This window comes from Temnothorax longispinosus, chromosome 3 (genome assembly GCF_030848805.1).
Source record: "Temnothorax longispinosus isolate EJ_2023e chromosome 3, Tlon_JGU_v1, whole genome shotgun sequence".
Lineage (NCBI taxonomy): Eukaryota > Metazoa > Arthropoda > Insecta > Hymenoptera > Formicidae > Temnothorax > Temnothorax longispinosus.
The window spans coordinates 1490889-1512063 of NC_092360.1; the positions used below are offsets into that span (position 1 = coordinate 1490889).

The following is a 21175-nucleotide window of genomic DNA, read 5'->3' on the forward strand; positions in this document are numbered from 1 at the left end:
GGTGCTTTTGGTACAAGAAAAAAATAGTCGGCAAATGTAGCTGGAAAAATATTTTATTCCGTATTTTCTGAAATAAAAGATTCAATTAATTCTAAGTGACGTAGGAAACACACCTCACTGATATTTTTGATATCACTACGTCTAAGAAAGTATGTGATAATCTTGCTTCTTTTTTCTTTGTAAAGAAGGTATAAATACAAATATACTTAGTTATATAAATAGGTACATTCATACAGACACACACAGTGTTCGCGCGGTAAATTACAGATGGTTGAACATTCCAATAATAAAATAATATACAAAATCTTACTGCAATACATAAGAATATAACGCAGGAAATTTCTCTTAAAGTATAAAAATCGTGCACAAAATAAAATTACATTTTTTCTAATAAAAAAAGACACAAAGTCAGTAATGTAATAATCTCGATTTCGATTTTTCGTAATTATGATCTAGAATTGTCATTGATAACAAAATGCAAAAGAGAAAGTATGTTAATAAACTAAAACTAATTATAGAGTTATGGTATTAATAATAAGTTATAAATATCCAATTATACATTATCAAAACTTTACTAACAAATTACACCCATCTGTATTTACCTATGACAAAAACTAAGTTAATAAATTAAATAATTATTAACAATTAGAATCGTGATTTAATCGCAACTGTATCACAGAATAACACAGAAGTTGAAATTGAATATAATTGCCATGTAATAGTGAACATTTTTTCTAAATTTCATAAGTTTAAAAATTGAAGTGGCAAATAACGGCTGCAAAATGTTATCTTAAAATATGTCATTAAAATAAATATATATGTTGTGTAAATTATTCACAGATATAATTTGTAATAGGTATACATATAAAATATTTCTAATGTATGTATGTCATATTTAAATATTTAAGAAAAAACTTTTGCATGCACACAGGATTATGCTATGAATATAATCACCATTATTTATAGTCCTTTAAATGTTAAAGATATTACGCATAACTGTCTGTGTTATTCTAAGATAATCGAAACACGCGTAAGGGAAACTGCAAAAATCCCTCCAAGTATCACATGACATTTATGCACTGGTTAAGGCTCATATAATTCCCTTTCAGTCTTTCATTATATTTCTAGCTATAAAAATACTATACAACTCTCAGAGTTGATGTCACAGATTTACACATGTACGATGTGTAAATGAAATGGCATGATAAAAATGTTCGTTTTGGCTGACACGTATACGCGTTCACTATTTAAGCGTATTAAAAAAATGTTTACATCTTTTTAATTAAATATAAATAAAGGCACGCATGTAATTATCACTCTTTTATATACATCTAAAAATCTAATATCAGATCCTATCGGTATTCATAGAAAATTTTTAGAGAAAAAATTTTTTATAAATGTGATATTTTTTTATTGACGTAAAAGCAGCGTTTACACCTTCATAGATACTATGAGGTATTCAGCTTGGTATACGAACATCGTTTTCGAAGTAGACTGAGTTTATGTACATAGCTGCACAATAACCCACAATGGTTCACGCATATTGGCTATACATATATTGTAATGATGCATACTATGTCCTAATTATTAATATGGAAATATAATTAAAAGCAATAGTACGTATTATTTTGCGGCCGTTAATTAAATACAGTTATGTAAAATACATTAAGTAAACTATAATTGTATCTTCCTCAAAGATACAATAGAAATATAACAACAATATTTACAGTAATTTGCCGCTAAATATGTGAAAATCTAGTGTACACAATTTTGAAAACTAATACACTACATTTATATAAATGCAGCATAAAATAGATGTAAAAAAAAAACAGTTATTTAGTCCGTTAATTTAATACCGCAATAAATTTCTTAATTGTAAAATAGAACGGGCACATGTACACAATAAAGTGTAACATCGATTTATAAAACACCATAGATCAGATCTAAACACTTACAGTTTGCATCATACGTCAAAATTGCTTTCATACTAAACGTCGCGTAGCAAATAAATTTTAACAAGTTGCATCTGTTAATATAATATTTTGTACAAGATATTTGGTGCCGCAATATATCATTAGTCGAATTTACAAGCTATACTACACATTCTTATTAGTTTAATCGGTATTAAGCACTATATACAATTAAAATACACCTATACATTATTATTTTCATGTAAAATATGCTTAGGTTTTTTAAAAGGTAGCTTTGGGATTATTATTGTTTATTAAGTGTGCGACCAAAGTAAATTATGTACACATTCTTCAACACAACAAATGATTTAATATACTCACACGTAATCAACTTTTCCTAAGCAATGTATAATGATAAATAATCGAATACATCTAAATCGTAAGATATCGAAATTTGGATTCTCAAGTATTATCAAAGTTATTGTACTTTATGCTTGAAAAGAAAAATAGAGATACTTCACAAGCATTTCAAATGAGATAACGTAGCCGTTAATCCGCGCATCTTCCTATGTGCCGACAACATAATGAGCGGTAAGATGAACCGCTTTTCTCTCTTCATACAAATATGTAATCGGATGAACGCGTATTTATTTTATTCCTAAACAAAAAACAGATCATCTTTATTTTCTACTAAACTCTCTATGGAGTTTAGAATAACGCGATACTAAAATATAAAACATTTTAGGAAAAAGTTCCACATAATTGTTTTTTCCTCTCTTTCTCTTTCTCTCTCTCTCTCTTTCTCAATAGTGTTATTATCGAAATCTATATCTACACAAAAACATGCTTTTCATTCCCTTAACAAAATTCAATAATGCAAATTATCTCGCGGCATTTATATTATTCTCTCGTTATTATTGAAAGGCACACAATATTGTTTTGTAGATAATGTCATACAACTTATTTCATGTAACTTGGTAAATTATTTTTTATGATAATATACCACTCATAATAGTTTCACGAAAAAATATTATCTATTATAAATCAAAAGTAATCTCAATTAAAATGTAATTTTTTTCATTAATAAGCATACATTAATAAGTTCTATTTGTTAATTGAATTCATTAATTCAATTATAACAGTTAATTATTATTTAGATTATATCAGATTGCATCGTTCTAGTTCATAAAATTATAATATGCAAATTATAGAGCATAATGATTTGAAGACTTCATTATTTAATATCTTTCAATTTATCATCATTCTATTATGAACAAGAAAAATATATGAACGATATTTCAAGATGCATCTGTCACATACTTAGCTTGGTAGTATCACAAAATATCACACTACTTATAAATCTAGAATGGAAATATAAAGCCATAATTTACACTACAACATATATTCAGGATCTTTTAGAGACAAATGACTTTTGTGCTTTACCTTACGACCCTGTCTTTTAGTTGCTTTTCGTGTAACCTTGGACTCTCTGGACTCTTGCACTTGCTTATTGAGTCCCAATCTGAGACGCACAGGTACCTTCGAATCAAGAGTACTTTCTTCTGTAAATAAAAAATAAAAACATTTTGTAAAACAATTTATTTTATATTATTTTTAATATAACTATTTTTCTCAAATATATTTTTTTCATATATTTCTAAATTTTTTCCTTATGTATAAGAAAAAAATTTAAAAATGTATGAAGAAAAAAAAATATATATAGGTACAAAAAAATAGAACAATTGTTTCAACAACAAAATAATTAACAGTATTTAAGTTAAAATTTACAAAAAATTCTATATTTATAATTTGTAAAAATTCTATATCTGTAATTGTAAAATTCTGTATTTAATACATCATAAAGAGATATAAATACCTTCAGAATCATGTAATTCAGTTAATGCTCTATGCAGCACAGTAACTCGTCTAACTTCCTTTTGATTAGCTATAGAAAAACATTTATCATTAGAAACAACTTGGTCATGAAAAAGAAAAGAAAAGAAATTAATTGAAATTTAAAACTAATGCTAGGTACATTTATTTATAAATATTTATAAATACTTACGTTTTTCATCAGTATTCATGACATGCCTCTGATTGGCTTTTGCATTATTTTTCACAGCTCTATAAAGAAACATAAAAACAAAATAAGTAACACATTTATAAGAGAAAATAAGGATACAATATGATATCATGTTGTTACTTACTCACTAACAACGCCTTTAAAAGCTGACTGTACTAATCTAGCGGACTGAATCGGCACTGTTCTGTTCAGTCTCTCTGCGCGCCTTCTGCTAAGTTCTGTTCGTAAATCTCCTTCTTCGTCTATAGTTACATCTTCAAATATAGTGCCCACGTCCGGTTCGGCGACTATGTCCTTACGTTTCTTACATTTCTTGTCCTTTCCAATGCGTTCGGAAAGCGGTAGTTCGTTCTTCAATTTTCCCACTTGATACAGCTCCTTATCGCGCTTCTTCTTTTTCTTCGAAGATTTTTCTTTCTCCGCTTTTGGTGGTTCTGTATCCATGCACGTATTTATGGTACTTGTAAAAGCGCTTGGCGACGTATTTTCCATCACTTCTTCACACTCTTCAAGTTCGTAGTCTTCTTCCAAACATAAATCCACCTCTTGAACATCGTACTCCTCTACAGTTTTATTTGGTCTTCTCGCAGCACTCAATTGAATTTCCGTTCCTTCTGAAGGCTCCACTTTCGTATTCGTGGTATGTTTTTTGGATAATTTAATCTTTTTATTGGCATTTACAGGATCAATAGGCCGCGTAGACTCAAATTTCTTTCTCCTTGCCTCCAGCACAAGATCACTAATCGTATTAACAGATTCCTTCGGCATTTCCGTCATCGTTGTTGGTTTTTCATATACTTCATCTTTTTGCTTTGCTTTCGTCCTGGGCATTTCTGGCGTTGCTGTACCTTTGAAAATTGGAGACGGTTCTCTCATATAACCATCTCGATTATCTGGAGTGATGGAACGTGGACCGTGCTTTCTGGGTAATTCCTTAGGTGACCATTTCGGGGATCGCTTTCGTCGTGGCGAGAGACGAGGTGAATGTCTCGGGGACGACCACGGTGACCTACGCGGTGAAAGTCGCGGCGATCTCAATCGAGATGGTGTTCTACGTGGTGATGCTTTCGGCGAACGCAAGCGAGGTGATCCTCTTCGAGGAGAAGACAAGGGAGATCTGGATCTGGACCGTAATCGACGTGGTGACACCCTTCTCGGTGATAATCTAGGTGATTTGGATCTAGATCTAAGCGGCGAATACCTTGGCGATCTTGATCTCGACAATAGTGGCGTTCTAGAGCGCGATATTTTGGGTGAACGCGGCCTCGGAGATTTTGATCGTCTTGGTGACCTCGATCTGAGTGGTCGTGGCGATATGGAGTGCGACGAAAGTTTGGGTGATCTGCCCCTCGGCGATAATTTTCTGAGCGGTGATCTTTTCGTAGTTGTCCTGTTTGGAGATCTACGTGGTGAGAGTCTGGGCGATCTAGATCTAGGGGAGTATCGTGACAACGGAGGCGATCTATATCTCGTCGACGTTTCCCTCGGAGACTTTTTCAGTTGCCTGATTGGAGATCTTCTAGGAGATCTTCTTGGCGATTTCTTCCGTGATCGTGACCTTGGAGATAACGATCGGCGCTTTTGACTAACTCGGTTCGTTACGTGTGGAGAGACAGATCTTCTGTCGTTCTTGATAATTGTAGTCAGAGATAAGGTAGTAACATTGTTTCTTTCCTTCTTACCATAGCTGTCGTCTGGTTTCGTCGTCTTCTGGTCTAAATTTTTACTTCCTTCATCACCTTTCACCGTATTTTTAGCTTCACCTTTATGCAATTTTTTCTCTTTTTTTTCAGACTTATTTTCATCATTCATTTCCTTTTCCATCTCGTCCATTAAACGCTCTAAACTATCTTCTTCCTCGAGATCAGCCATTAAGAGTATATCGTCATCATCATCATTACCATCTCCTTCTTGGTTATCACTTCCATTCTTTTGCAGACTCTCTGTAGTTTCCTCCTGACATCCAACTTTTACTGAATCGTCGTCTTCCTCTTTTATTATAACTTCTGTCTTTATAGAGGTCGTAATGCTTTTCTGCTCCTTTGTATCATCTTCTTCAGAACCGCTCCCACTATCTTTAAAACGATGGAATTTTGATTCTTCTGAAATTACATACAATTACAATTATTTTATTTTTAAGAAAAGAAAGAAGCACACTGATCAACATTATTGTTTAGTACAGTCTATTTCATTCTATGTAAAAATATATAAGCTTACCTTGAGGGCATGTTTCTACAGATGGCTCAGTCTTTTCTATGGGACAAGTTAATTGGGCTTGTTGAAGTGGAGAAGGTTCATCTACAGGAACTATCGCTATCAAGTTCGGATTAGGATGTCTCTGATAATACACGTTCTGCAAATGTAAAATACAGATGTACAACTGAAGATGTCGAGCTAAGAATATAGATTTGAAAATTATAAAGTTTACAAAAATCCACAAAATTTACATGATAATGTGAACTTTGTACACAATATTTTGAAAACTCATTAGAACGTTTGTTTAAATACATTTTGACATATTGTAAAACAAGAAACAATAATTTTTTGTGGATTTACATGTAAAATTATTGTTGTGATTAATCATAAATAATATATAAATTGAAAGCGCCTTACGCCATTTTGCCTTTGTTGCACCCTATTGTGATAGTAATTCTTTTTCGTAGGCCGTTGATTTTTATACGAGAAACAGGATGATTGCGTTATTTGCGGTAGTACTTTCTGCATCTGCGATAACGCTGACCTTTTATGTGTGGCATCTTTTGTTCGTAGTGACTTAAGCGCTGCCAATCTCAGCGCCTCTACATCCTCGTCGTCATCGTCCTCGATTTTGACTTTTGATTGTTGAGGAACTACAACCATCTGGTGAGGCAAAAATGATGGTTGAAATTTCATGTAAAATAGCAGAGGAGCAATACAAAACGATATTAGATCTTTTTAAGCATTCACAATTGCAAATTCTGTACACTGTTGAATTCACAGAGTCAAATTATATCTCAATTTAAGTAATTTTTAACCATTCCTATAGGTCACTACTGCTCCTACTCAATACGTGGTTAATTTAATTAAAACAATGTTTGACTAAACCAATGGAGTTAAAATAATATTTTGTTTTAAAATAATAAATTTTGACATATACATGGTTAGTTAAAAATAACAAAATGTTATTTAACTCAAGGTATTGATAAATTTCATCCTTTAACATTTAACAGTGTATGAGAAGCGTGCGCGGATATACAGATTGTTGCAAAATATTGTGAATAACCGGGTTATTTCTCGCTATCGAACAAATTTCTATTTTGTCGCTCGAGGGTTCGGGTTTTTGTCGAGAATTCATCGGAGTGCTTCGATTTTCCTCAAAGCTCCGTTGACGAGATAAACGAGGAAAACGTTGTTCTCCCCCAATGCACGTTCGTTACGCATTCAAACCGGTTTTGTTGGTGCGGCTTACCTTTTGACGATGGTCCATTTTATCGAGACGAGTGCTGGGAAGAACTGCTGCAGTGTTCACGGCCGACCACCGCGGTCGAGCGTTCGCACGAATACGAATAGCCACTCACGCCGAACGTTCGCGAAAATGCCGCGGGTTGCATGCACCGCTAGTTCGCATTACACACATATTGCGAGGCGACACATCTCCCCGACGAGCTCTCGGCTGTTACAAATCTGTCGCACAAATCCACTCTGATCCACTCCGTATTCGTATCGTACTCCGTTGTCCTACACATATATAAATAAAAATGGCGTGCGTGAAGACTGTGAAGCTTATAGGACATAGATTGCGAGAGTACATTCGACCGGAAACTCGATCGAAGAATTTTACACGCGGCGGCAATGACAGCAATAAGGTTCCTCACTAACTTTTGTTCCCGCACAGGGGAGCCACTGTGCCTGGTAGCTAACGGCGCAAATTTCAAAGCAGCGAAAGAATCAAAAAGAATTGTGATACTTAATAATTGAGTGGCGAAAAATACGCAAAGTGGTCTGTGGAGAAATTAAAAAAAGAGCTCCGTTCTCGGGGAGCAAAAGTAACGGGGAAAAAGAAGGATTTACAAGATCGGTAAAATAGATCGTCAATATAGGTTAGTCTAATATACTCTTTATCCGGCGAACTAAATTGTAACAGAGTTATTTCAGTTAATGAATGCGAACAAACATTATTGATTGACATACAATCAGTAGATTTTCAGTACTTGCAGTTTGCAGTGCATATCGGAACGCAGCCGTAATGTGAAACGCGGAAAATGGACGCGTTCAGCAGACACAACTGTTGAGTTCGTCTTATCAACACTCTGCGTCGATTGGTTGGTTCTAAAAGTAAGAGCCAATCATGTTCGACCGCTACTGAGCGGCTTGGTTTGCTGAACGCGACCTCAGCCCATGTAACCGCACCCTAAAAGAATCACACAGAACAAACCTAACCTATAATCTCTTGCTTTTTTTCAGTAATTCCAGTGACGCGTCGAGACGCAAAATTCTTGGGGTTAGTGAGGATTGTTATTGATGTAATTTAACCCTTTTGTACGTTTATGATATATATTTTATTTTATAATACTCTTTTCAGGTAACAAAACGGAAAGATGTACGCGAAAGAATGTTTTATCTTCTTCGCATTTGCCTGTATATTGATACTTGCAAGAGCGTGTTATCTGATATTTATCAAAGGCAATAAGCCCAGAGAAAAGTCTTGTCCAACTAAAACAATGATAATATTAGGATCTGGTGGACATACGGCTGAAATGCTGCGAATTGTTAAACACTTGAACATTGAGAATTATTCGCCCAGAGTGTACATTCACGCTCAGACAGATAAACTTAGTGCGGAGAAAGTTAGAGATCTAGAGGGTAGCAATAAAGATTACAAAATCGTGGAAATTTATAGAAGTCGGGAAGTTCGGCAGTCGTACCTCACGTCAATTTGGACCACTGTATTTGCCGCATTAAATTGTCTTCCAATACTATGGAGAGAACGTCCAAAGCTTATTTTATGCAATGGTCCTGGCACCTGTGTACCTTTATGTGTCATAGCATTTTTGTTTAAAGTCCTGTTCATCACAGAAAGCGTTATTGTATTTATAGAGAGTTTCTGTAGAGTTAAAACTTTCTCACTAACGGGAAAGATATTGTATTATTTAGCTGATTATGTTATTGTACAGTGGGCGTATTTAAGTAAACCTGTATATGGCAGAAGTATTTTTTTATGAGTAAAGATTTTTTACAGTATAATATTTTATATTAATAATTTATATACCTGAAGTAATTTACAGATAATGACTTTCAACGACTGTATGATAACGGTTTCCTGGGAATTGTTAACAAAAGAATTGGAGAATATACCTATTGAAATAAAACTACATTTGACATCTATAATCAACGTGCTACAAACATCTGATAAACAATTGTAAATATTAATTTATAAATATTAAGAACACAATATTATTTCAAATATGTTTATCACACATTAAAGCCTTATCAATTTTGTCGCATGAATTAGTTTGAAGTACACTCATATAATCTTACATTATTTAATCAAATTAATTCATGATGCAAAAAAAGTGTACATAAAAATTTAAACACATATTAAACACATATACTAGTTATAACATGCAACTGTTAAAGTAGGAGTTTCATAGCTCTGTAGATCGTTTATATCCATTTATGAAACTTATTGTTTTAAATAAATAATAAATAGCATGCATAATATTCAATATAAATATTTAATATATACTATCAATTTTGTTTCCCTTATAAGAACTTCAGAAAAATGGATAAATGCTTCAATAACAAGACTGGAAGCTTGTTTAGATCGCACATGGGAGGTACTAAACTCAGGCTCCTGGAAAGATGTTCCAATAGAATACAGATATTGTTATTCTTTGTGTGTTATTGTAAAGGTATAAAATATTATTGATTAATGTACGTAAGTCTACTTTTATGTTAATTTACAAAAGCTTTTACTGATTATATAAATTTTATTTGGAATTGCACTTGATGCATTTAGGCTGTATTATTAGAGCTTCAGTGCAAAATAAATGTTGAAAGTTATGCTGATAAAGAAAAGAAGAAGACTGCATTGAAGAATATTATTAACCAAATTGATAGAGGCATTCTGTTGGGTGCGCCTCTTTCCAGTATGCCAAATTTATTGACAGCTAATGCTACGAAGCTGAACAATTATTGTGCTGGTAAGAATATTTATAAAAATATTTATATATTAATAATATAATATTAAATTATTAATTTATTTAAATTATTTAGTTAAATTGCATGATTTAAACACCGCATTAAAATTGATTTTATTTTTCAAATTTTATTAGAAGAATCTAATGCTATAAATATGGAAGATATTTCAATTGATCATGAGGGAACTACTAACTATTTAATCTCTAACTGCCCGGAGAGATATTTCGAAAAGCCTTCGATGCAAACATTTTACAATAAAATTTTTAAGCCAAAATTACCGGCTGTACTAACAGGTAAATGTGAATCAAACTTGTTTCTAATCAATATTTGTATCACGATAATCTGTATCATGACAAAGTTCAGAATTTTATGTTAGCCTGAATAGCATAAATATTTAGCAATCTCACATATGCTTTAAAATACTATAGAGAAATATGAAATATTAATTTTATACGTTTCACTAGGTTGTATAAATCATTGGAAAGCATTAACGTTATGGAAAAATCCTAACTATTTGAATAAGATCGCGGGATCTCGGACAGTGCCGATTGAAATTGGATCCCGTTATACTGAAGAAGATTGGACACAGCATCTTGTTAATTTTTCTGAATTTTTACAAAAGCACGTTATTGAAAATAATAGCGAAGTTGGTTACTTAGCACAGCATCAATTATTTGAACAGGTATTAATTCTCTGCACATGATTCAATGTGCCGTATAAAAATGCGATTTTTAAATCGATCTTAGATACCAGAGTTGAAAGAGGATTTCGAAGTACCAGAGTATTGCTGCTTTACGGATAGTAAGGAGAAGGATGCGGAATCCTCAGAAGTTGATATAAATGCCTGGTTCGGACCCGCTAATACAGTGTCGCCTTTGCACTTTGATCCAAAAAATAATCTGCTTGCTCAGGTAAAGAGATATTTACATTGAAAATTGCTGCAATAAAATATTAAAGATTTTTTATTAACTTTATGCTACATCTTGCATATTGTAATTAGTGTCGTTACTTTTATTTTTCAGGTATTCGGCTACAAAAGAGTTATTTTATATTCTCCGGCCGAAACAGATAACTTGTATCCTTATGACACTAGATTACTTAATAATACTGCACAAGTAGATCCTGTAAGGCCAGATTATGACAAATGGCCAAACTTTCGCGAAGCCAGGGGTATGACTTTTTACTTAAAACCCGGAGAAATGTTGTATATTCCACCAAAATGGTGGCATCACGTAACCGCCCTTACTCCGAGTTTCTCGATCAGTTTCTGGTGGAATTATTAATTAATATTTATTTTGTGTAAATATAATAACAAATATAATAACAATTTACAAATGAATATTAAATTAGACTCTTTGTTATTAAAGTTATCCAATCCTTTACAACAATATGTATTATATAATGTTGCAATAGAGATAATATACAGATCCAGTATCTTTCATAAATGTAATATTGAATAGTTTATAATTTTGAATAGTAGGTAGAATGTTGTTGATTGTGTTATGCTTTTTAAATAAAATTTTTTTGAGAACATATGCTTTAATATATGCAAAATATTTGAAGTAACAAAGGTAGATTGTATGAAATACTATTGTCAGAATATTGTCGAAAACATTATTCTCATGTTATTGCAAATACAATAGACATATTTAAAAAATAATAAATACAATCTAAAATAAAAATGTCAATAATTTAAGACTACGCTAGAGAATCTATTTTTCTACATAAATATTCGTTTTTTTTTTACTTATATAAAATATAAAAATTCACACAATCCGATAAATCCATAATTTTTTTCACAAATATACGTTTTATGAAAAAATTTGCTCCAATCGATTTTATAATAAATAAAATCATCGTTTATAAGTAACAAATTACTGAATTAATTATTATTAATTTTGAATAGTGATCAGTAATATATAGTATATATATATACATAGTAGGAAAAATACATGTTTCTTTCAGTGTAACCATTACATTTGTAAATTCGCAGGATGTACTAGCTTCGAATATTAATGCAAAACTTGCGGTTACTTAACAAAGGCATGACATATAGGAGTTTAACAAAAATAACATAGAATTCTATTAATATCCGGCAGTCTACGTCTTCAGCATGGTGCTTACAGAGCGTGCGTGTACGTAGAGTTTTGTCAAAGAGAATATACAGTTTATTATTTAGTAATGACGAAAGAAGACGCATTCCCACCGATTATTAGACTTCAGGTAAAGATGCGTACCAATTAATATCCGTCGCTCTTACAATATCTTTTCCCGTCAAATTCCTTTTCAAATTCCCTGTTGTGTATGCGAAAAATCTTGAAATTAAACATTTTATATAACAATTCCCTATAGCTTCAAGATGTTTAACGTCGTTATAAAATAAACAGGTTTGGTATACCGATTAATATACTTTGCAGTAATTGTTTTAAACATGTCCAAATGCAGTTGTACAGCTACATCGATAACTGGTAAGATTAACTTCTATTTTTATGAAAAATACGTAGATTAACAGTGTAAAATTAATAAATAAATATTAGATGACCAAATCAGCTGTTATTTTACTATCAAGCTTCGCTCTTGGTGATTATTGGACCTTGTCCAGTAAGCGATAGCTCGACACTATTTTTAGAAATAATTTGTCAGAGTATTCGGAAACTGTTACTTGTGTATAATGTTCAAAAAAGTAGTTGTCGAATATTGTGTCAGCATTTTTGCCGGTATAACTTCGCTGAATCATTATTATTCTTTTATTTCAATGTTTGCTATTCTTGAGAGAAAAAGTTATTTGTGTTTCGTGCTTGGCTTTTTACAAATCAAATATTATTTCTGCAACACAGTTTGGCAATTTTCAAAATAAGGGCTTTATGCACAAGTATCTTTTATCATCGCGTTTTAATTTCCTTTTTTCAGAGGTAATGATCATTTTTATTCGTCAAAATTATTAACAATAATTTTTAGTCAATCGACTGTCAACTCGGCAAAATTATACCATAAATAACAAATTTCTTATTTTATGTATGTATATAACAAAATTTACAATATCTTAATTCTTATACTCGCAAGCATGCACATATAACATGAAAATAATAAAAATAATTTAACTCTTATAGTTGATAGCAATTCGATCAAGAATTATTGTCAACAATGTTGCACAGAAAAAATATTGCTGGACGCGATAATAAGGGCAGAACCTCTATGTATCCGTGAAATCTCACAGCCGATTGGTGCGCAAGAGAATTAAGGGTACGAGAAGTGTGGCAGCATGCTGGAGTCGGGGGGTCGCGGCCTTGGATGAAGTCACGCGAGTGCAAGGTTGTATCGAGGGATGTATGCGACGGGGTGACGCGCATACATACATAACGTTGTTCTTCCTACTTGCGGCCACACAAGCTCGGCTGTAAAGATTTTATTGATCGCAATGTGCAACGACACATGCTGCTTATTTCTCTCAAGATGCGATTTAGGACGTTGACGTTACCGTTTACCGTAATGACGCTGAAATTATTTTTTAAAGTCATCGCGCTTTTTCAAGTGCGATGACTTACGCAAGCGAAAAGTTATTATAACTTCGAGTAAATAATATAATCTGTAGTGAGATCCGTCAACATAATTATATAATTGCTTTAGATTATTTGGCATTTTAATCGATTGGCGATATCTATGTTAATTTAATGACATCCATAAAATGCGAATGCGTCATTTTTGGATGTGTCAAACAATTTTATGCAACACGTGCATGGAAAGTGGCCCATTACGCACGCTACGCGTGCATGATAGACCACTTTCCACGCACTTGCAACATAAAATAAGGTGTGCAAGCCGTGCGTAAAGATGAAAATTCACGGGTGCGGAGTTGACGCACGAGCCGAAGGCGAGCGTTTTTTTTATTTACAGCACTTGTTACACAAATAACAATTATTAAACAATATCCAATGTAGAATTAATATATCGTTTTTTTTTTGCAAATGTTGAAGATATAAGAGAAAATAAAGAGAAAGAGTTAAGAGTGATTTACAAATTTATTAATCTATAATCAATGGTGTAAAATTATTTTCGAATTCATCGCTTAAATCTTAAATTAAAGATATGTGATTTGATTAGAGTTGCCCCATTTTCCGTAATATTAGCAACACAAAGTTTTTAGTAAACTAATGCATTTTAATTTGATATATTTACAAATAGGTCTTTTAATATATATTGTTCATTATTTATCAAATACATGAAAATTTGAAAAAAACTAAAAAGTTATATGTTGAAAAATGAAACTAATAGCTAAAAAAGTTAAGTATGTCCTCAAATTATAATATTATTTGATTATTTTCTATTTATATTACACAGAAAAAAAGAAGTATCAAATCAATACTGATATACTCATATATACGCAGCAATATACTATGTATAATCTTTTTATAACAATTTCAATTTTTTGTTTTAACTTTTTTTTCTTGGTTGAACTATATAAAACTTCGTTTAACTATATAAATGACTTCATTCAAGCGAGTTTTTGTCGTTTAATGCAATATATAGTCTCATTTCAAGATTACATATTTTTGCGTACATACGAGTATATCAGTGTTGATTTGAGGCGCTTCTTTTTTTCCTGTGTATAATTCTTGTTATAGTATACTTGGCTCCATTTCTCATATATCAAGTTTTTATGTTTCGCAACTTTTCCTTTAAAAATTCTACGAATTTTTCGCACATGTGCGACATTATTTCGAGCTTCCATGGCTTAAGAAGATATATTTTGCGTTGAGTAGCAATTTTCTTCCAGTTCAATCTCGTGTATATTCGGCCACGTGTCTTTACATTCCCCGATTGAAAGAAAAATAACCCCGGGCATGGATGGTACGTGTGTTTGCACGTGGCGGCTCGAATACGAAATGCATCTCTCTCACTTGTACACACAATCCTCGCAACCCCCTTATATCCTTGCACGCGAGAAGGTGCGCGCTATCGTCGCCGGACTCGCCGGTACGGTTTCCTTCGCAGAACCTTTCTTTCTTTCCACCTTCCCCGTCGGTAATCCAAGCTAGCTCAATGGTGATTCTACACACAGCGAACGTATCACACCCTTATAACGTCTCTATAAACTGTTCCACATGCACGCACACCAGATCGGAGGAAAAGGTCGGACGTAGCGATGATAGGATAAAATGAGAAACGTGAGGAGGGATGAGAGAAGGCTTATTGTGTTTTAGAATAAAATACTAAAAAAAGCAAAAAGTGAAATACATTGAGAAACCATTTCGATTTTTATTAAAGGGAGATTGAACAATTTATTTTACAGAGCAGCTAACAGACACAAATTAAATTCCTTTTGTGTTTCTCCTATTCTATATTTTTATATCAGTTTAATAAATTAAATAAACACGTTTAAATTAAACAAAAACGTTTGACATTTTTCAATAATTTAGTATCTACTCATTTTTAAAACATCTTAATTTCTGAAAATTTTCCCTGATTTTTATTATAATTACGTAGATGATTAATTTTATTAATTTGTTTCCTTTCTAAGATTTCTTCGGTAGAAATAAATAAAAATAAAAATTAATATCCGCAAGTTCTAGTGTTAATTAAAAAATATAGATATCGAAAGATAGCTTTTTTTAAATAAAATATACTTATATAGAATACAATGCATCTCATATATAGAGCGCAATATGCATCCTACAGCAATTCAAAGTGCCGATCTGTCAAGGTTCCAAAAGTAGCAACAAAAGCAAAGGGAAGGAGATGTAAAAAGTAAAGTAAAAATGTTTTTACTGCTAAAACAGCGAGCACAACGCAATACGACGGAGTAAGAGAGAAAGCGGGAACAATGCGCGAGTAGTAGAAGGGCGCGAGAGGGACACCGGCGAGACGGGAAGACGGGGACGACGCATATGCCTCTCAAGGAGGGTGCGAGTGAGCCGGCAAAACCACCCCCCGGGTGCAAGCCACCCCCGTGTGGTGTTCCCTCTATATGCGAGATCGTTGTCGCTCGATTCTGCGCCGTTGCGTATTTCCCGCAGGGCGGCTCCTACCGCCTAACGCTTTCTCTTCCTGGCGTTACCGTGCGCACCCCCGAGGGACGTTGTGCACAAATGGTGGTGTAACGTGCGCGGTCGGTGTTGAAAGGAGAGACGAGCGTCTCGTGCGTGCGTACGGTCGACGTCGGGCTCCCCCGAGCGCGCTCGAAGGGCGCTTTTCCTGGCCCAGCCACTAGTCGCGATGGTCACCGACAATACCAGTCAGGTATGGTCTTCAACGGAAGCGGCATAGCGGTTCGGAGCCGGCACTTGCGTTCCATTTCTCTCTCTCTCTCTCTCTCTCTCTCTCTCTTTCTCTCTCTCTATCTCTCTTTCTCTTCCGTGCATGCACCCTCTTTCTCGTCCACTCCGAATTGACCGATCGAAGGAGACAATGAGCGGTGGAATATATATTTTCGAGCACCTCTAACTCTCAGCTCTAGGAATAAATCGCAAGATTCATCGCTCTTCGAGAGGCTCGCGATACTATGATTCACCAGTGTCAAGAAGTGATAGGTATATCTATACAGTTATTACATCGGAATCGCAATAGCCGGTCGGAGATTGTTAATGTTTTTCAAATTCTAAATAGAGATCCGAAATTGTGTTACTTTTGTAGAGCACAAATTCCATACTGTATATTTAAAGGGGAGAGATGTCTTTCGATATAGCTATGTTACGTTTTCATTATCATATAGAAATTAACTTTTTACATGCAAGGAAGTCGCATGAGAATCTGAACTCGTTAAATTGTACCAAAAATTATACCAATTTCCGATTATATTATTAGCAATAGGGTATTGCGTGGAACAGAACTTCCTCGTGATGGTAACAGAACGAGGGTGGGCTATCAGGGCGATGCGCAAAATAAACCAGATGGGATCGACGTTCAGGCGCGACAGCCGGCGAATACGGCGCGCATCGATGTCAAAGAGAAACGCGGCGGCAGCGATCGCGACCGAAAAGCTGTAAAGGCGCGATTCGTTAAACGCTATATCGAGACACGGTGTAAGAGCCGGCAGGGCGGCAGAAGCTACCGGTCAAAGGTCAGGGTGACGGAGTATAGCGCGCGCGCGCGCGCGCAAATAGCGTTAACGCGGAGTAGACCACCTGGCCGACATGGTTCCTTATATCGTGATGATTCACAGCGGGTGTTGTGGGCAGAGGGGCGAGATACACGGGGTTCTCCTTCCTCGAGAAAGCAAACCAGAAAATCACGAATTGGTTAACTTTAATCGAATTTTTTAAACGAATTGGTTTAACTTTAGATTAATGACGCATTCGTTTTCCAATTTTTTGTGGGTAATTGTCTTCGATTTCCTTTTACTTTCTATATTCCATGTAATTAATATTGCTCCAAGATCGATTAATTTTATAAACGTTCTTTAAATTTCTTTAAGTTTTTGTATTCTATTAGATTTATGTAGGTCTCGAAAAATTTTAAACTTATCTGCAAAAAAAGAATGAGCTTTTGTAAATATTTGGCACGCTTGTTCCTGTACTGCTTTGGAATGTAAATAACGTTGATGATTAATGAGAAGGATAATAACGATGAGCACGAAGTGTTAAAGTGCGCGAGGGTAAAAGAAAAAGGACAGGGTTGCACCGTCACAAACTGGGTTACTTGTACATCATATCTATATAAATAACCATATTATGCATCTTCGTCTTTTTTTTAATAAACTTTATCGCTGTCCCTCTATTTTCCATGTTGTCCTTTCTACGTACCTCTAAATGTTTCGTCTCTACAGCCGTTTATTAAAGAAAAAAATATTTGATTTTAGGCTGATGACACGACAGCATTTCTTCGCGCTGCTCGGTCCGGCAACCTCGAGAAAGTGGTCGAATTTCTCGATACTGATTTAGATATTAATACCGCCAACTCGGTAAGCGTTAAACTTAAAATGTCAAGTTATTTATTAAAGTACTTTATCGTGAATTTTTGCATAATTAAACCTTAATATCAGTTTATAATTAAATTTTATAATAATTAACAGTTTTTATATAAGTAACTGTATAAATCAATAAAATAATTCTTCGCTAGTGATAAAAAAATTAAACACGAAAATTCGTCTGTATAAAATAAAAGTTTTTTATTTAATTTGAATTTAATTATTTATTTCATTTTAATTTTTTGTTACATTTAACTTTTAATAAAATAAAATAAAATAATTTAATTTAATTTAAAAATATTTTTGAATATAATAATAATAAGGTTTAATTTTTGTATCTCATTGCAGAATGGTTTAAATGCCTTGCATTTAGCCTCGAAGGATGGTCACGTCGAAATAGTAACCGAGTTATTAAAGAGGGGCGCAAAGGTTGATGCGGCGACGAAGAAAGGAAATACAGCGTTACACATAGCTTCGTTAGGTAAAAAAAAAGAACGATAATTCCCATTGCACAGAATGCGCTATTATAATTGTAGTTATACATAATTTTGCATACTTTATTTCCAGCTGGCCAGTGCGAAATAGTCAATATACTTATTCAATATGGTGCCGAGGTTAATATCCAGTCGCAAAACGGATTCACTCCTTTATACATGGCTGCGCAGGAGAATCACGATCAGGTCGTCAAACTCCTGCTCAACAATGGAGCGAATCAAAGTCTCGCGACTGAGGTAAGCTTGATCTATATTTTTTCGAAAATAGATCACTTCATTGCAAATTTATACGATTGTAACTCCAATAAGCTCAATTTTTATTCCTACAGAAATTATTTTCTAATAGCAGCGAAGAAAATCTGGACCGTTTTAAATTTTTAATAAACTGCAAGTTATATATATATATATATATATATATATATATATATATGTATACATATGTATACATGTGTATAATAAGAATTATAAACAATTACATTTTTATATTTTTAATCAAACAATTTAGTAATCTTGTTCTATAGACTTTTAGAGCTTTATTAATAAAATATAAATTTATTTGGACGTTTTTCAGGATGGATTTACACCGCTCGCTGTGGCAATGCAGCAAGGCCATGATAAGGTGGTTAGCGTACTCCTAGAGAACGATTCGAAGGGCAAGGTCAGACTACCGGCACTCCATATCGCCGCCAAGAAGGATGATTGCAAAGCCGCTGACTTGCTCTTACAAGTAAGATCTTAAAGCAGATTTGTATATCAAGCAAAAATTAATTGTATTAAAAATACGAAACAATTGAGCGAATTAAAATACTAAGTCGATATAATGATTGAATGTTATAGAACGACCATAAGCCCGACGTGACATCGAAGAGTGGTTTCACCCCTCTTCACATCGCCGCTCATTATGGAAACGAGGAGATAGCACGGTTATTAATAAAACGAGGAGCCGATGTAAATTATTTAGCTAAGGTAAAATACATTCGGCAATTTTTATGATAAAAGTGATTTAAAGTAAAAAAAAACACAAGACAATTTAAGAATAATTTGAGATCTAAATTTTTTAAATTGAAGATATAACGTATTCTAAGAATGTAGAATGGTGATTTAAAATAACGTAAGCTTATACGTTTTAAACATGACATATAATAATAAATTATATTTTATTTCTCTCTCAGAAGTACAGTTTTGATTATTTTCTAAACAGTTAAATTTAATATTATAGTCTAATAGTTTTAAACATAATGTATTTTTCTCAGCATAACATAAGCCCGCTACACGTGGCGGCAAAGTGGGGCAAGAATAATATGGTTAAGATATTGTTGGAAAACTCGGCGCAAATCGATGCCAAAACCAGAGACGGTTTAACTCCGCTACATTGCGCAGCACGATCGGGACATGAACAGGTTGTCAGCACGCTTCTTGAACATTCGGCGCCGATCAGCGCGCGTACTAAGGTATATTCTAACAAATAAACGCTCCGCTCTCCGCTAAGTTTTCTCTCGTATCGATCAGTTTGCAAATTTCAAATAATTTTTCTCGCATCTCTTTCTAGTTATTTCTATAATATTTCATCTCTTTCTAGTTATTTCTATAATATTTTTACGATACATGTGTATAATGCTAATTATGAAAGAAAATAAATATCAAAACTGAAAAATAAAATTTTAAGATTAAAATTATCCATTATCAGATTAAGATTAAGCTGCAATATTATATCCAGAATTGCAGTTGTTAAAAAATTTTAATTACCAGATTCTGATTCTCCTTGTGATTTACAGCAGACACACATGTATATTTCACGATCTATTCTTTTGTCATAAATTAAGAATTATCTTCTTTGCAGAATGGGCTGGCACCGTTACACATGGCCTCTCAAGGAGATCATGTGGATGCTGCAAGAGTGCTGCTGTACCATCGGGCGCCAGTAGACGAAGTGACCATCGACTATCTGACTTCGCTCCACGTTGCCGCACACTGCGGTCACGTTAGGGTCGCCAAGTTGCTACTCGATCGTAAAGCCGATCCGAACGCTCGAGCTCTGAATGGCTTCACGCCGCTCCATATCGCTTGCAAGAAGAACCGCATCAAAGTGGTGGAACTCCTGCTGAAGCACGGCGCGTCCATCGAGTCGACCACGGAGGTAACGCAACGTTTCTTCGTTCGCACTGTCATCTCGCAATCATGTTTTCATAAATGTCTCCTCGCAACTCGTACATCACAAATATGTTTTCACATAATGTCATTAGCAACGAGCTCGACGGAATATTACGAAGCCAAATTGTGATATCGATCGCATTTGCACAGAAATGATCGTTTTAACGCGCGAACATAAGTATATTTGGAGTACAATTAAAAAGTCACATTGATATGTGTCCGCACATTGATTAAGAATAACGTTGTTAAGAATAATCTTCATCCGTCCTTCTGTGCCCCGGAAAAATAAAACCGATCAATAAATCTCAAAGACTGGTTAAAGGGTCGTGCGTTTAATAATAAAACTGACAAAATTAATCGGCGTGATCTTCTTTCCATCACGATCATTTTTATGTATTTATATTCCTCGTCAAATTTCGAGACACCGATTGCCGGAACGATAAAGACAACGATA

At 33.9% G+C, this 21175-nt stretch overlaps 3 protein-coding genes across 14 annotated transcripts in view; 2 read left to right on the plus strand and 1 right to left on the minus strand.

Moving 5' to 3' along the window:
• Positions 1–37: 37 nt before the first annotated feature.
• Positions 38–8034, minus strand: LOC139810767 (uncharacterized). Of its 2 annotated transcripts, XM_071774620.1 has the most exons (8): positions 7442–8034; positions 6607–6852; positions 6211–6346; positions 4118–6095; positions 3976–4034; positions 3787–3855; positions 3354–3472; positions 38–2568 (listed from the first exon to the last, which is right to left on the minus strand). In XM_071774620.1, the coding sequence occupies exons 1-8, from the start codon at positions 7457–7459 to the stop codon at positions 2563–2565; spliced, it is 2631 nt and encodes an 876-aa protein (XP_071630721.1). In that variant the 5' UTR covers positions 7460–8034; the 3' UTR covers positions 38–2562. The 2 variants fall into 2 exon arrangements, with proteins under 2 accessions (XP_071630721.1, XP_071630720.1); XM_071774619.1 differs by having other exon boundaries at positions 38–3472.
• Positions 8035–8436: 402 nt separating this feature from the next.
• LOC139810773 (bifunctional peptidase and arginyl-hydroxylase JMJD5) lies at positions 8437–11512 on the plus strand. 3 transcript variants are annotated; one of them, XM_071774636.1, is made up of 9 exons: positions 8437–8473; positions 8555–8572; positions 9258–9391; positions 9743–9884; positions 9992–10175; positions 10308–10466; positions 10638–10855; positions 10920–11084; positions 11196–11512. In XM_071774636.1, the coding sequence occupies exons 3-9, from the start codon at positions 9261–9263 to the stop codon at positions 11454–11456; spliced, it is 1260 nt and encodes a 419-aa protein (XP_071630737.1). In that variant the 5' UTR covers positions 8437–8473; positions 8555–8572; positions 9258–9260; the 3' UTR covers positions 11457–11512. The 3 variants fall into 3 exon arrangements, with proteins under 3 accessions (XP_071630737.1, XP_071630738.1, XP_071630739.1); XM_071774637.1 differs by having other exon boundaries at positions 8459–8473; positions 9248–9391; XM_071774638.1 differs by lacking the exons at positions 8437–8473; positions 8555–8572 and having other exon boundaries at positions 9112–9391; positions 11174–11396.
• A 489-nt stretch (positions 11513–12001) lies between these two features.
• The window catches only part of LOC139810763 (uncharacterized), a 30069-nt gene continuing 20895 nt past the window's right edge, over positions 12002–21175 (plus strand). For 2 of the 9 annotated variants that reach the window (XM_071774602.1, XM_071774603.1), the window contains exons 1-8: positions 15920–16410; positions 17969–18070; positions 18425–18557; positions 18644–18807; positions 19142–19297; positions 19408–19536; positions 19824–20021; positions 20411–20707. In XM_071774602.1, coding sequence (XP_071630703.1) covers positions 16387–16410; positions 17969–18070; positions 18425–18557; positions 18644–18807; positions 19142–19297; positions 19408–19536; positions 19824–20021; positions 20411–20707 — 1203 coding nt within the window. In that variant the 5' untranslated portion in view covers positions 15920–16386. Of the gene's footprint in view, positions 12397–12525; positions 12642–13107; positions 13189–13283; positions 13486–15919; positions 16411–17968; positions 18071–18424; positions 18558–18643; positions 18808–19141; positions 19298–19407; positions 19537–19823; positions 20022–20410; positions 20708–21175 lie in introns of those variants that run through there. The other 7 variants (XM_071774604.1, XM_071774606.1, XM_071774605.1 and 4 more) reach the window with 7 other exon arrangements.